The 15,128-nt window shown below is 35.3% G+C and overlaps 1 protein-coding gene across 1 annotated transcript in view; it reads left to right on the plus strand.

Annotated features, from left to right (window-relative positions):
* The window catches only part of CFTR (CF transmembrane conductance regulator), a gene marked incomplete at its 5' end in the record, with an annotated part of 186,642 nt that overhangs the window by 112,274 nt on the left and 59,240 nt on the right, over nucleotides 1-15,128 (plus strand). Inside the window, 4 exons of the mRNA XM_079711019.1 lie at nucleotides 570-698; nucleotides 8,591-8,628; nucleotides 9,086-9,336; nucleotides 12,830-12,909. Coding sequence (XP_079567145.1) covers nucleotides 570-698; nucleotides 8,591-8,628; nucleotides 9,086-9,336; nucleotides 12,830-12,909 — 498 coding nt within the window. The remainder of the gene's footprint in view (nucleotides 1-569; nucleotides 699-8,590; nucleotides 8,629-9,085; nucleotides 9,337-12,829; nucleotides 12,910-15,128) is intronic.

Consider the following 15,128-nt stretch of genomic DNA (forward strand, 5'->3'; position numbering starts at 1 on the left):
ATTCAAATACAGGTTTACTTGACTTCAAAAATTTTTACATCTAACCAGTGTGTCATATTCCAATTTCCTAGGGCCCTTTCTTTGATGTTCTAGTGCTTCTTCTGTGAATTTTGTTGACTTTATAAGAAACAAAACTATCCTTTCCCTTTGAAATATCTGGATTTTCTCTCTTTCAAATTATTGAACTATAGCTCTCAAAGTTAAGTCAAGGACGGTTCTGGGAAGCTTCAGTTTGCTGGTACCATTTATTTGATAAAATGTGTGACACTGTTAAGCATTAAAATGGTAAAATTGTTCAAAAACAATACAGTTGTTTTATCAGCAATATTACATTCAGAGTTTGAAGAATTGCAGTGTTTCTCATTTTTCAAAAAGCTATGTTGCTCCAGTGGACATTATATTGGCAGTGGAGTGACATCACATGTGTCATTCATAATGGTTTATATTTGTTGAAATTCACTTAGTTTCAAATAGTAATATTCCTTTATTTCCACACATTCAAAATAAAACCACAGTGCTGGTGTGAACCTGTATTGTCTCATTGTAATAACCATGATTCTTTTTTTCAGGAGTGCTTTTTTGATGATGTGGAGAACATACCAGCAGTGACTACATGGAACACATACCTTCGATATGTTACTGTCCACAGGAGCTTAATTTTTGTGCTAATTTGGTGCTTAGTCATTTTTCTGGCTGAGGTAAGAATTTTCTGTTATTAAATATTAATGTGATTTAAAGTTAAATTAGGAATAGTTTGGAAGGATATATGTATATATATATACACATATAAATGTATATATATACATAAATATAAGTGAATATGTATATATGAAATTTTATATCATATAATGATATGTATAGTTCTTCTATTGATTTTTTTTTTTTTTTTTTTGTGATACGCGGGCCTCTCACTGTTGTGGCCTCTCCCGTTGTGGAGCACAGGCTCCGGATGCGCAGGCTCAGCGGCCATGGTTCACGGGCCCAGCCGCTCCACGGCATGTGGGATCTTCCTGGACTGGGGCACGAACCCGTGTCCCCTGCATCAGCAGGCGGACTCTCAACCACTGCACCACCAGGGAAGCCCTTCTATTGATATTTTATTACTTCATGCATAGCATATAAAATATACTTAAGCACATATCTTCTACATGAAGAGTTTTTAATTGAGACATTCAAAACCTCAGTAGAATGTCTTTATATGCATTGAATTTAAACAATGAAAATGATGCTGTACTAAATATTAAATTCGTTTGACTCTAGATATGGCATTATTAAATATGCCAGAGATGAATCACCACCTTTAAAAGACTATTTCCTCACAAAATAAAATAAATATATATTAGTGGCTTAGAAATCATTTTAAACAAGCCTTTCAGAGATTCAAATCACCCATTTGCTTACAGAATTCTTTTGTCTTCAGTGCCACCATCATGGTCTCTTTACCATGCTGCTGCTGGCCTTCACATCCCCAGGTTAAAATAAAAGAGGGGGGCGGTAGGTCACAGGTTCAGTTCTGCATTAAGGTAAGAGGTTTCTGAAGCTGGTTGGTGAATGAGGTTTTTCTCTAGATCAGGAGCAGCCACTTAAATGTGAAAAGAGGCTTGGCAGAGGATGTCTAGGGGTGAAGTGGCTTTGAGGCTGGATGGAGAATATTTGCCCTCCAATTGTCAAACGGGGGCAGTCGTAACTCAACACCAGCCAAGGACTTCCCATGAGGGGTTTGGGGATCAGTTTCGCTAAGCCTTCTTATTTTTCAACATAAGATGAAAATACAGATTTTTTCTATAAAAATTTCCCATTTTTAAGTGTGGGTAGTTGGTTAAAGTAAAACAAACAAATGAACACTATGTGGGTACAAAAAAAACTCATCTGTGGATTGGATTCAGCCTGTGAACGACTACTCTAGATATTTATCTCGGAGGATACTGCTGGATGTGTCCTAATATACAGCCTGAATCCAACATAAAGGCCCAGGCTGCCTTCAGGGGAGAAATGACTCAGGTGAAGTACTGCCTCTCCTGAGGGTGTACAATTATATACATACCTGAAACCCAAACTTAAAATTACATCATTGTCTTATTAGGCTGCTTCTAACCTCAGTTAAGAAGTCTACATAAAATATTATCACTCCTCCTTGACCAAGTAAAGTAGTGTAAAATATTAAAGGTATGTACCAAAAGTCGTACATACCACTTCACCTATAAAGTGTTGGTTTCCATTTGATCTTTGAGTTTTGATGATATCTCTTCTTTTGCTCTACTACTATTTTAAATTAATAAAACAAATGGAGGTTGACTGTGAGATGCAGTATTGCATAGTGCCACCTCTGGACTCAGACTGATCTGGCTGTGAATTCTAATTATGTGTTATTAACACTATGACACTGAACAAGTTAGTTAACCTCTCTGAGCCTCAGTTTCCTCATCTATAAAATGGAGGTTGTAATAGTACCAATTTCAAAGGTCATTTTTGTGGCTTAAAATATATCATGATTATAAAGCACTTACTGTAGGGCTTGGCATATAATGAGCAATGCTAATTGCTAGTCTTACTAATATCCTTAATGTCTATCATCATTATAAAGCTCAAGCTAGTTTGAGGTGAACAAGTCCATGACAGAGATATAGTGAAAATTTCAATAATTCCTTTTACAATTTAACAAAACCATGGGGTTGAGTAACTTGAGACTCTCACGTGAGGTAATGAAAATTGCGCTGAAATGTATTTTTATTTACCTCATTAACCTCTGCCAATCATGCCAAATGACCAACATTAATGGAATGAAACTCAGTCTTGTGCCACAGTTAATCTCAAACCAACCCTTTGTCATTGTTAATGATTTGAACCTCTTCATTGAAAGATCAACATTACTTGACTGTCTTCAGTTTAGCTTTATGAGAAAAAATGGTCCTATCTGAATGTGGTGGTGATTTATGTTCAATTACAGGACCCTTGTCCCATGTAGAGCTGTAGAGCTGTAGAGCTGAACTTACGTGCCTTTCAACACAGTATAGTTAATTAATTAGAGACTGAGCGTCGAGCCACTAAACATGTGTACAATATTATTAGCTCACTTACTCAAGAAGACAGTGGTCCTTTGTCTTTAGGCTAGAAACCAAACTACAACAGATGATGTAAATGTTGTATAACTTCCCATTATTAGTTGAGCTCTCACAATTATTGCAAAAACTTTTCTTTTTAATGGACAAAAAAACCAGTAATGTCATTTTCTAGGCAAGAAATAATATAAAAAATTATGAGCGTTTTTTCGCCCAATATCCTGAAGGCATTGCCAATTGACTGGTTCTCAAACTTTTGAATAACAAAAACTTGGTGATAGTAGAAAAACAGTAATTGTTTTCATCATGTGCACAGCTATATAGCTAAACAAATCATTCAGATGTTCACAATTCTGTCACATCTTTGAATCAAAATTTACATAATTTTACTTTTAGACTAAGCTCCTTTCTTAATACCAATGTGCCTCTTCTGATTACCATTGAAATATCTCATATGTGCTTTGCATCATGGTACAAGTGCTAATCCAGGAAGATAGTTTAGGTCTTTTAAACTTTATTTAGAGCCTCATACTCAACATGATCAGAGAACCTAAAGAAAAGTTAAGACACATTTCTTCCTTTGTGGAAGTGATGTACCCATTTTTAGTTTTCATACTAAAACTTCAATCTAGATTTTATAATTTTATAGAGTAGTTTCAATAAACTTCCCTTTTAGAGTATGAAAGTAATAAATTTTTTTATTTCTTCAAAGTGCTAAACTGAAAAAATTAGTTTGGTCTGCTCTGTTACCAATTATCATTAGAGTGTCATTTTGATAAAGGAGTCAGTCTACCTTATATTTTTGTACTGTTTTCTTTACCATAGAACAATATCTTCTGTTAAGTTCTTATATACTAGCACCAGGGATATAGGCTTTTAAATTTCTATTATGTTGGTCTCTCTAGTGCTCTAACTTGGCAGTACAGCATTGACTAGATAGAGAAGAAATGCAAATTATACAGTAGGAGGCAGTTTCTTCCTTCCTTTTACAACAACCAGAGGGTATTATTGTTGCCTGGAGTATCTGAAGATCCAGTTTAGTCCTTTTATTCCTGAGAGTTTTAAGAAACATGTCAGAGAACTGCTATATACTATTCCCTTATGATTTCCCTTCTGTTTGCTAATGAGGAATCACTAGGTGGCTTTACATTATTAGTATATGCAATATATGCTCCCATAATACCTTAATGATAGTTATACCTTTATGGATAATACTTTTAAGTATTATCTTAAGAGTAGTACTTAAAAGTAAATACTTAAAAGTAATACTTTTAAGGCAGCATTACTTAGCAAGTGTCTATGTTTTAGGGCGTGATTTAACCTGCAAAGCATTAAAATCTGCAATTAAGTCATAACAAGGTGTCACTTTACTATTACTGCCTGTCATTCATTCAGCCACTTACTAATTCAACACATATTTTTTTAGTTCTTTCAGTACATCAGGCATAATTCTATATGCTGTGTATACCATGAAGTACAAAACAGAGTGTACAGATAGAATACACTAATGTACTTATGTTAGCAGAACTTTCATAATGCTGTGCTCCTTTGGTGAAAATTCAAAATGCCAGTACTATTTTAATGGTAGTCATTTACACACAGATCTCCTTGTGTGACTTGGGAAGAGCTCTGAATTCTACATTTGTACAGAACTTACAGAATGAATTGGTTCCGGTTCTTTATCTTTATCCTACATAACATATCATGATATGTTATGCTTTTTTAAATGTTTTCTATGTGATTAGTATATAATTTCTCTCTGTTGACATGGGTATTTTTTATTTTTAAAAAAATATTTATTTATTATTTATTTGGTTGCGCTGGGTCTTAGTTGTGGCAGGCAAACTCTTAGATGTGGCATGCATGTGGAATCTAGCTCCCTGACCAGGGATTGAACCCAGGCCCCCCTCATTGGGAGTGCAGAGTCCCAACCATCATGCCACCAGGGAAGTCCCTGTATTTTTTATTTAAGTATACTCTTATTTATCCCTTCCTTTATTTATTAAGTACAGATTTACCAAATGCCTACCGTTTATCGGGCATTGTTTTAGACACTAAGGCTACAGTAGGAAAGAGGACAGAGGATAAATACATTTTGATGGAAATAATCTCAGAGTGTAATAAGTGCCAGAAGGAAATAAACAGTGGGCTAATATAAAGCTGGGCAAAGGAGGGTAGACAGGGAAGCCTTCCTGACGAAATGACATTTCATTGACACCGGAAAGATAAGAAGGACTCAGACATGCAGAAACTGGGGCAAATGCAAAGGTCTTGGAAAAGTTTGGTAAATTATGGAAACTGAGAGGAGACCAGCACAATTGGAACAGTGGGAGAGAGAAGTGAGTGGCATGTCATGTGGTGACATTGGAAAAGTAGGCCAGAAACAGGTTTGCAGAACCATTGGCTGAAGTAAAGAATTTGGGTTTTATTTTAAATGCAAGAGGAAGCCTTTGAAAGGCTTCATTCAGGGTGTGATATGACTTTTTTATGCTTTAAAAAAGATCACTCTGTCTACTATATGGAAAATGGATTGGATGGGGACACGAAGGGAGGCCGAAATATCTGTTATGACAGGAAAGGATTGCTGTTATTAACTAGGCTTAGCATCCAGACTGTTTAGAACCTTTAAGTCATATTTAAAGGCCTCTGAAGATATTCCATAGTGAAGTATTTAGGAGTGTCTTTTTTGTAGTTCATTAAAGTTCTTCATGATAGAATATTGGACCATTATACCTCATTTGGTTGTATTCACGTTTTTGAACCTTTTCTATACCTGGCCTTGGCAGTTTTCTTCTCTTTTCACGCCTATTTTCTTTCGTTGTGAGTATCAAACTTGTACCTAGCCAGGTTATGTCATGGTAGGGTTCCTCCTAAGTCTTGAATATATACTTGCTCTAATTCTCCATCACATCTTATTTTTGAAATCATACTGTTGGTGTTTTACTATATAGATGATCAACCTTCATCTGTCACGTCTCCGAAGATGTTTACTAGTTCATTTAGCAAATAAGTCTTTCAGAAACAGGCACTTAATTTCTCTTTCCGTATGTATATGCTGTATATTCTATCCCCGACATGCCATTATTTTTTAAATCATAGAGACAAATTATCTATATAATTTAAATTGTGACCTAGCTTCTAAATACTGGCTACTTCTTTTTCATTTGCGGTCATTTGCAAAGTTCGTGAATCATCATGTTGACCATTCGTGGATCTATCCTTAGAGAACACCATCATCAGACTCCTGATACCTAGCATGGGTATATAATAAATACTCTGGCTACACCTCTATCTCACTAACAGTTTTAGTCTGTTCATGCACTGTCCAGTACAGTAGCCACCCACCAGCCATGTATGACCACGTAAATTAAATGAAATTATTTAAAATGAAACACAATGTAAAATTCAGTTCCTCAGTCACCCACACTGGCCACATTTCAAGTGATCAAGTGCCATGTGTATTAAGTGGCAATGATACTGAACAGTGCAGATATTGAACATTTCTATTTTTGTAGAAATTTCTCTTGGACAGTGCTGATCTAGACAGGACCATTTTCTATGTGATATGGAATGATGTCTAAAACCCTGAAAGAGCTGAAAATAATGACCTTTTTGCTTTTCCTCTAATCTTTCAGGACTGTCACTCTATCACAAACTGTATGAACTTTATAACCTCAAACATTTTGGAAATTAAATGTTAGAACTTGCTTGCTTAATTGTTTCTATATGCCCCAGACATTTTCATTAAAGTCATTATGTCAAGTCCTTGGAAATGTTTTTGTTCCAGTCAATAAAAGTAGTTTGGGTTGGTGGTTCCACACGTGGTCTCTTCTGCAAGTGGTCTCTATTCACAAGAGCCAAGAAATAACTTTATATTACACTGATTAGACCAGTGTCTTTGAACAACTGCTTTGGTTATTGTAAATATTATAAAATATTTATTTCTGGGATTTACTCACATTCAGAGAAGGTTGGAATGCCAACAATGTTGACAGTTCTTTCACTAGAACAAAGAGGGACTATAATAACCAAAGAGTCACTCAGAAATATACCCTTATCTAGGTTCTTGAGTAATTTGATTAGTCTTAGGAAATCGGAAAACATTTGTACTGGAACAAAGACTTTTGAAATAGCTAGATTATTGCTGTGTTTCTTGTCATTTTGAATTCACTTGAATTTCAAGGAAACAAAGGTGGTTTTTCTTTTTATTAATATGGTTCATGGAGGCTATGTGTATAATGAAAAAAAGTAGGAAAGTGAGAATGATGCTATTAGATTTTTCATTATTATACTCCTATCTGCTATGCAAATTTACCTAAAATTGTATACTATTTAAAGTATAGAACTTCATAATGTAATTTCTTAATGCTAATTATTCTCCATAATTTTTATATGGTACTGTTACTTAAGATAAACTGATTATGAAATAAGAGATAGATTTCTTATACCAAATGTATTTGTTTCTCCCCTATTTATTTTTACTCTGTGTTCATTTTCAAATTATTTTACTTACAATTTCTCCTTTTTTTCTATTTGATTCTTTGTTAAAGTTATTATCGGGCTAATTGTATAATTTCAGTCTTATAATTATGTAAATATTTCTGGTGTTATAATTGTGTTGGTATCATCACAAGATTGTTTTCCCACAGCATTTAGGAGACTGCAGTGCCAAATTGAAATAGAACAGAGTACAGATCATTTAAATAACACAGAAACTAAAAAAAAAAAATCATGGTTGTTAAACTTTTTTTGGGGGGTTTATTTATGGGATAGAACATTTGTTCTTCAACCAAAAGTTTCCACCTTGAGAAAGCCCAAATAGTGCCAATAGTGTGTGTTTTAACCTGAATGCACCTTATCTTTATTCAAAAACCATGAATTTATTTATTTATTTATTCATTTAGAATTTTATTTTTTTATTTTGTATACAGCAGGTTCTTATTAGTTATCTGTTTTATACATATTAGTGTATATCTGTTAATCCCAATCTCCCAATTCATCCCACCACCACCACCACCCACCCAAAAACCATGAATTTTTACACTTTTGAGATTTTAACTGGTTTTCATAAATATATATCTCATCTTTTTCAGTAATTAATTGGTCTTATAGTTATGTCCCTCATAATCATTGTATGACAAATGAAATTATTTATAGCCACCAACCAGATAAATTATCTGCCAGCAGGCTGAGAGTAATCTCTTCATAAGAAACAAACTTTATTATTTAAAATGTTTAACTGCAATACTAGCTCTCCTGTGAGGTTCAATGAACAGTTCCTGTTGAATGAAGGAGAGAAATGGAAAAGTATTTTATTCAGTGAACTTTGAATTCCATTAACTTAACATGTTCTCACTTCAAATAGTGGTTCTTAGGACAATTATTGCAGCTGCTGGACCCAGGAAAGTAAAGCAAAGGAAAATGAAATTGTATATATTTCAGTGTTAGTCATGGTGGAATTAGAAGTGGGTGTGGGAAAAATAGGAGAAGATGCTGGAAAAAAAAATCAAGTGTTTATTGTTCCATTCCAGGTGGCTGTTTCTTTGGTTGTGTTGTGGCTGCTTCCAAAGTGAGTATTCCATGTCCTATTGTGGATTGTATTTTGTTTCTATTGATTATTTGGGTCTTATTAATTATTGTAATATCCACTCTGCTTCATTTCCCCACAGTACTGTAGTGGAAAATTGAGTTCTTTTGTTTAAAATTGTGAGCATGTGCAGTTCCTGCAGCTCTTTACCAATTTTTAAAGGATTTAGTTGTGCTTAGTTTCCATAAAATGCAATAACAATATTTAAAACAACCTTGCACACTTAGTATTTTCTCTGAGTATTTGAAATTTTATCTATTTCAATGGTTAAAAACTTAATCTACTTTCTTGCAATAGTAAGTCCTTCAGGTTAAAGGCATAAGCTCTGCTAATGAAATATGTTGTGTTTCTTTAGACTCAAATTCAGCATCATTTACATGTATTGGAAATTCAGTGGGAAAGTTTGGTTGCCTGATAACAATTTCCTTTTGCTTTACAGAACACCTCCTCAAGACAAAGGGAACAGTACTAAGAGTGCAAATAACAGTTACGCAGTGGTCATCACCAACACCAGCTCGTATTATGTTTTTTACATTTATGTGGGAGTAGCTGACACTTTGCTTGCTCTGGGACTCTTCAGAGGTTTACCACTGGTGCATACTCTAATCACAGTCTCAAAAATACTACACCACAAAATGTTGCAGTCTGTTCTTCAAGCCCCTATGTCAACACTCAACACGTTGAAAGCAGGTACTTGACTAGGTGTAAAAAATGAAGCTGCTGCTCCTCCACAAACAGGGCCTATGAGTTGGTTGGTTTTCTAGTAGTAGCACTGGCTTTTGCATGCAGGCATCTACCCTTTGTTGAGCTTCCTTATGACTGGCATGTACCTGTCTCAGGTATTATAGGTTCTCAGATACCGTCACTCCTCATATTTCTGTGCCAGTTAATTAGAGTAGCTCAGTTTGTTAGGACATGATGCTGATGGGGCTGTAGCAACAGAAGCAGGCCCTTCTGAGTCAGCTGTCCTTCTCTATTCAGGTATTTGATATAGCTCCCTTCTAAGCATCTTGTTGCCAATGTATAGTGTTGTTTAAAAGAGGAGAAGATTTGAAGTGATCAAAAAAATTCTAAGATTCTTTTACTAATAAAGTGTTTTGATGAGGTAGAGTAATCTTGTTTCATGTAACTGTTCAAAGATGATCCCATAAATTCATTCAGGGTTGTTTTAAATGGGTTGGGCGGATCCCAAATGTATTTTTTAAAGTATTTTTGACACTATCATAGAGGTTAGTAAAAGAGTACAAGCTGTCAGTTATAAAATGAGTAAGGTCTGAAGATCTAATGTATAATGTGGTGACTATAATTGATAACACTGTCCTGTATAATTGAAATTTGCTAAGAGAATAAAACTTAAATGTTCTCTCACACACGCACAAAGGTAACTATGAAAGGGTATGAATGTGTTAATAAACTCAGTGAGAGGAATCCTTTCACAATGTATACATATATTAAATCATCACGTTGTATACTTTAAATATCTTAAATTTTTTTGTCAATTATACCGCAACAAAAATAATTAATGCCACAGAAAGTAAGAGCAGTGAAATAAAGGGACCAAAGATTGTAAAAACTAAGGACAATAAGGTACTTTGAAAGTAATCAATTTTATTGATTCCCCTTTAGACAAATTCACATTTAAAGAATCTGAGGTTAATAAGGAATCTCCCAAGTTTTATTCTTACAGAAATCTGTTGAACACTTACTTTCTATGGCACTAAGCCAGGGACTGGTATGAAAAGATGAATAAGGCACAGTTCTTGCCCTGGAAGAATCCAGACAAGGAAGAGGAGGTAGACACAGGAACATTTGATTATAAAGGAAAGAATAAATTCCAAGACCGAGATTTTTAGAGTGATATGTATCTAAAAATCTCAAGATAAGAATTATCCATCATTTTTTTCTGGGTAAAACATTTCAGTGTTAGTATTCAAGATCTTCCTTATATTTATTCTTTTAAGCCCTTGTGTATCACTAAAGCCTTGCCTCATTTGGATATACTCATCATCACGCTTCTGTTTTAGAGCTAAGAAATTTTAGACCTAAAAGAGAATGCCCAATTACCTTGATCCAATGATTTCATTTTTTTAAGTGAGAAAACTGAGATCCTGAGAAGGTAGGGGATTTGCCCAGGATTCTAGCAGTGAGAAATGGGCAATGAGATATAATGAAAGAAGCATGGGAATTGTTTGAGGTCTGGCTTGTCCTCATAAGAGTGATGATCATGGGCAAGTTACTCTTCTGAGACTTTGCATCCGCATCTGTAAAATGGGGAAAGGAATAATTATCTCAGAGGATCATTGTGAGAATGAAAAAAAGACATCATCTACTAGCCTGTTACATAGCCAACAGGAAATAAATCCAGTTCCCCATTGTTGTTCCCTTTCTATTGTTTCCCATTTGAAATATACTAAGCGCTAGAATGATGTATGTATATATATATATTTTTTTACCAAAGCAACTTTCATTTTCTACACAGAATAAATACCATACACTCCTTTTTTTCAATTTTTGATTCATTTATGAAAAGATATACAAATATGTTTAATTAAATATGCTAAATAAAATATCATTGGTAAGGGCAAGGAGATAGTGACAAATAAAAAAATAATTTAATTCCTCCTACATAAGGCTTTTTGCTGAGGGCTCAGAGTGATACAAAATAAATGTGACATGCTCCAATGACCTCTAGAAATTTACAATCTAGAAAAAAGAGATAAGACATGTATACAAGCAGCTGTACAGCATGGATATAATTATTACAACACAGAAGTGCTGTAAAGATGTATTAAAGGTATTAAGTGTGTCCAGAGGAAGAAGGGATTAATTTGAGCTGGTGCAAAAATTGATGCTTCCTTGCAGGAGAGGCATTTGAGTTGGGCCAGGAAGGAGACAGATTTTAACATGTAGACATGAGAGGAAAGGGTTTTCAGGCAGAGGAGCTACATGGAAAAGGCAAGAAGGTAGGAGAGTATAAGGTGTATTTAAACAATAAGCCAGTTTGAAACAATGTTTGAGAAGAGGAAGCTTGTACCTAGGGTAGTTTAAGGCCAAATCATGGAAAGTATTAAATATTAAACTAAGAATTTTAGACTTTATCCTGCAGTAAATGGGGGGGGTAAATGATAAGATTCAATATCACTTTGTACAGTATTATGTATTATGTTATATTTTATCTAATTATAGGTTTAACTCACCCCTAGACAATGTATTCCTCAAGGGCAAGGAGCAAGGCTTATTCACCTCTGTTATCTCAGTGCCTAGCATTGTGCCTGGCACCTAGCACTCCATGTGTAAATTTTCTTCATTGAAGGAAAAAATGATCAGACTTACAAATGTGAGTCTGTTAATTTAGAAGACAGACTGAAGCTTAGATTGCCAGTGAAGAGGGTAGAAAAGGAGGACATGGCAAAGGAGGTCCACATGGTGGGCAGGAAGGGGTTGAGAGCAGCCACGGGTTCTGCTGAGGTATGTTTTAGAAAGGTGTGGAAGTTGAAGGATAGGGAGGCTCTATATTACAAAATACAGATATAAGGGAATGATGAGAGCATATCCAGAAAATTATTACTAAACTCAGGCTTGTAAATGGGAGACTGTAGTAGTAGGATTGTGCCTATTCCTGACATAATTTGTGATAGGGCTCTATTAAAGACCTTGGTTTTTGCCTGAATCTTATAGCAATCTGTATTTTATAAAAGTTTAAAAGTAGGAGACATGGGCTTCCCTGGTGGTGCAGTGGTTGAGAGTCCGCCTGCCAATGCAGGGGACACGGGTTCGTGCCCCGGTCCGGGAAGATCCCACATGCCGTGGTGCGGCTGGGCCCGTGAGCCATGGCCACTGAGCCTGTGCATCCGGAGCCTGTGCTCCACAACGGGAGAGGCCACAACAGTGAGAGGCCCACATACTGCAAAAAAAATAAATAAATAAATTTAAAAAAATAAAAATAAAAGTAGGAGACAATAACTTGAACACAGAGTTATTTAGAATCTTTGTACAACTTAGAATCCTTGTACTAAAATTGTCTACATCATTATATATATATGTATATATATATATGATTATGTACTCATTTGTATTTGAGTTTTGAATGCTTCTCCTGTGATCCAGATGTATCAAATTCATCAAATATTGATATGTATTTTTAAGATTACTAGTTTTTGAAGAATTTTTCTTCACATTATAGGTGGGATTCTTAATAGATTCTCCAAAGATATAGCAGTTTTGGATGATCTTCTGCCTCTTACCATATTTGACTTCATTCAGGTTTGTTAAAATAAGTACTATTAAGTGACTTTGCTTTGTTGCACTTTTTAAAACTAATTAGAAAATGTAGTAAATTAGTTCTTGCTTACTTTTCATTCGATTAAGAGTTGAAGCCTGTATATTGTATAAATCTTTTCAATATTAAAAAAAAATCTTCAAAATAGTCATACATTTAGTAAATTCAGTAGTAAGTCAGAACTGTTTACCTGAACAAAACCTAAGGCAATTCCTCATTTAGATACAATAGCTGTCTACTTGGGAGTTATTTAAGATGTATAGCAGACTGCTTTCCCCCAAATCACTGTCCATGAAGTGTGACATTTTTGACATTGGCATCACTATTTGGGAGAAGTCACCTACCTCCAGAGGGCCCGTGTTAAAGTGAAGATCCGTCAGTTTCCTGGTGGACTGCAGTTTCAACCAGTCTCATCCATGAACACTTTGGCAAAGATAAGCTAGTTAGCAATCTCACAGTAAGGACCATAATGCAGAGACAGAAGTACAGGTAAGTTTTCAAGCAGGTGAGAGAGGAAGGAAAAATTCAGGACTAGTCAGGACTATCCCTGGGTGACAGATCTGAAGACACCTGCAGGGCAGCCTGACTCTGAGCATGTGTCCTTGGGGTGGGGTGATTGATGGTGAAAGTGGAGAAGGGAAAAAGGGGTTGGAGATGAAGGTGACCTAGGGGATACCGCATTAAGACTTCATAAGTGACAGAACTTGAGTGTTGTGAGTTAATAACCTTGGCTGTTGAACGAGGTTTGAAAACAGCTTACTGTCTGGCTTAGGTTGAGCCTCAGAGAGTAAATAACGCAGTCGCCATGACCTCCTTGGAGAGACACTTGGAACAGGATGCTGCCCATCTTAGGATGAGCTGTTCGCCACCCCTGCCACTGAGAACCTATGAAATAAAATAAAATAAGGGCTATCACATTTGTGTGTATACACAACTGACATTGGCAGGTGCACAAAAACCAGATTGCCAGTTTGCCTCATCTGGAATAATTGGCACAAACACATTAACTGTTCCAGGTGAACTTTAGTATTTTGAGTTTCCTTCAGTTACTCTGTTTAGGGATATAACAGCAACCGCTGCTGGAATTCTTTAACCGATGCTTTGAGTTTATTCATGTGAAAGAATGTTTCCCATGTCTTTCTTTAATTTCTGGACATTTCTTCCTTGTTCTAGGATTGTAAATGACTGATCTCAACTGTAATATTATTAAATCAGGTACAAACTGGAACATGGACATCTTGACATGATTGCAAAAGAATTTGCGAATGTTAGCCCTTGATAATTAAAAAAAAAACTTTTGTAGTCTGCTGAGTATTTTCTGAATCAGTGTAAGGCTCACTTCAGAAATCCTTTGGGAAAGTGCAGTTTTGAACATTTATTTTATGAATTAACATGTCTTGACACACGTGATGGTTCTCATCCTTTCTGTTACGGCAATTTCAGTAGTTTCTGCTCAACTTCTAATGTTGTTGCAGCTCACTAGTTGTTTCATAAGTGATTGGGCAGGGCTTTTTAATTTTGATTTCCCTATTTTATTTACAAGGAGGTCTCACATTAAGGAAGCATGATACATGACAATCAAATACAGTACAAATCTGATTAATTTTGATTTATTAAAAAATGCATCAGAGGGGTACCCCTTTGGTTATACTTATGCTCAGATTAGTTAAATTTCTTTTTAGTCACATTTCAGAAACAGATTTTTTCACAGAATGAAGCACACCTGTAAATTTCCTTTTTTTAAAAAAGTGTTATTTCTATTAACACTAGTTCTTAACATTTGATAATATTCTGGGCAATTTACTTTCTGGATTGGAACATTGTATAGTGAAAATGAAAGATCCAGATTCTATTCTGCAGATACCACTATTTATTTTACCTTGAGCAAGATACTTAATCTCTAAGAGTCTCAGGTTTCTCAAATGAGGAAGATAAGTCTGATGATGGTCACTTTCAATATTAAAGTCATATGCTTCAGATTGGCATACTGGAAGTGGGCCATACATGACAAATTTGAACTTGAAGCCACACAGAAAAAAAACTATCCTGGCGTCCTACTTATCTCTATGCTTCAGTGACTGATTTTTTTCATGAAACAGAAGCCTCCATGTTTTAAAATATGCAAATCTTCTCTTGTCAGCCTCAAAACCTTTAGGTTTTTTTTATTCTTTCTGTCTTACTCTAATATATGAATACACAGTGA

The sequence above is a fragment of the Hyperoodon ampullatus genome (assembly GCF_949752795.1).
Source record: "Hyperoodon ampullatus genome assembly, chromosome: 9".
In the NCBI taxonomy this organism is placed as follows: domain Eukaryota; kingdom Metazoa; phylum Chordata; class Mammalia; order Artiodactyla; family Ziphiidae; genus Hyperoodon; species Hyperoodon ampullatus.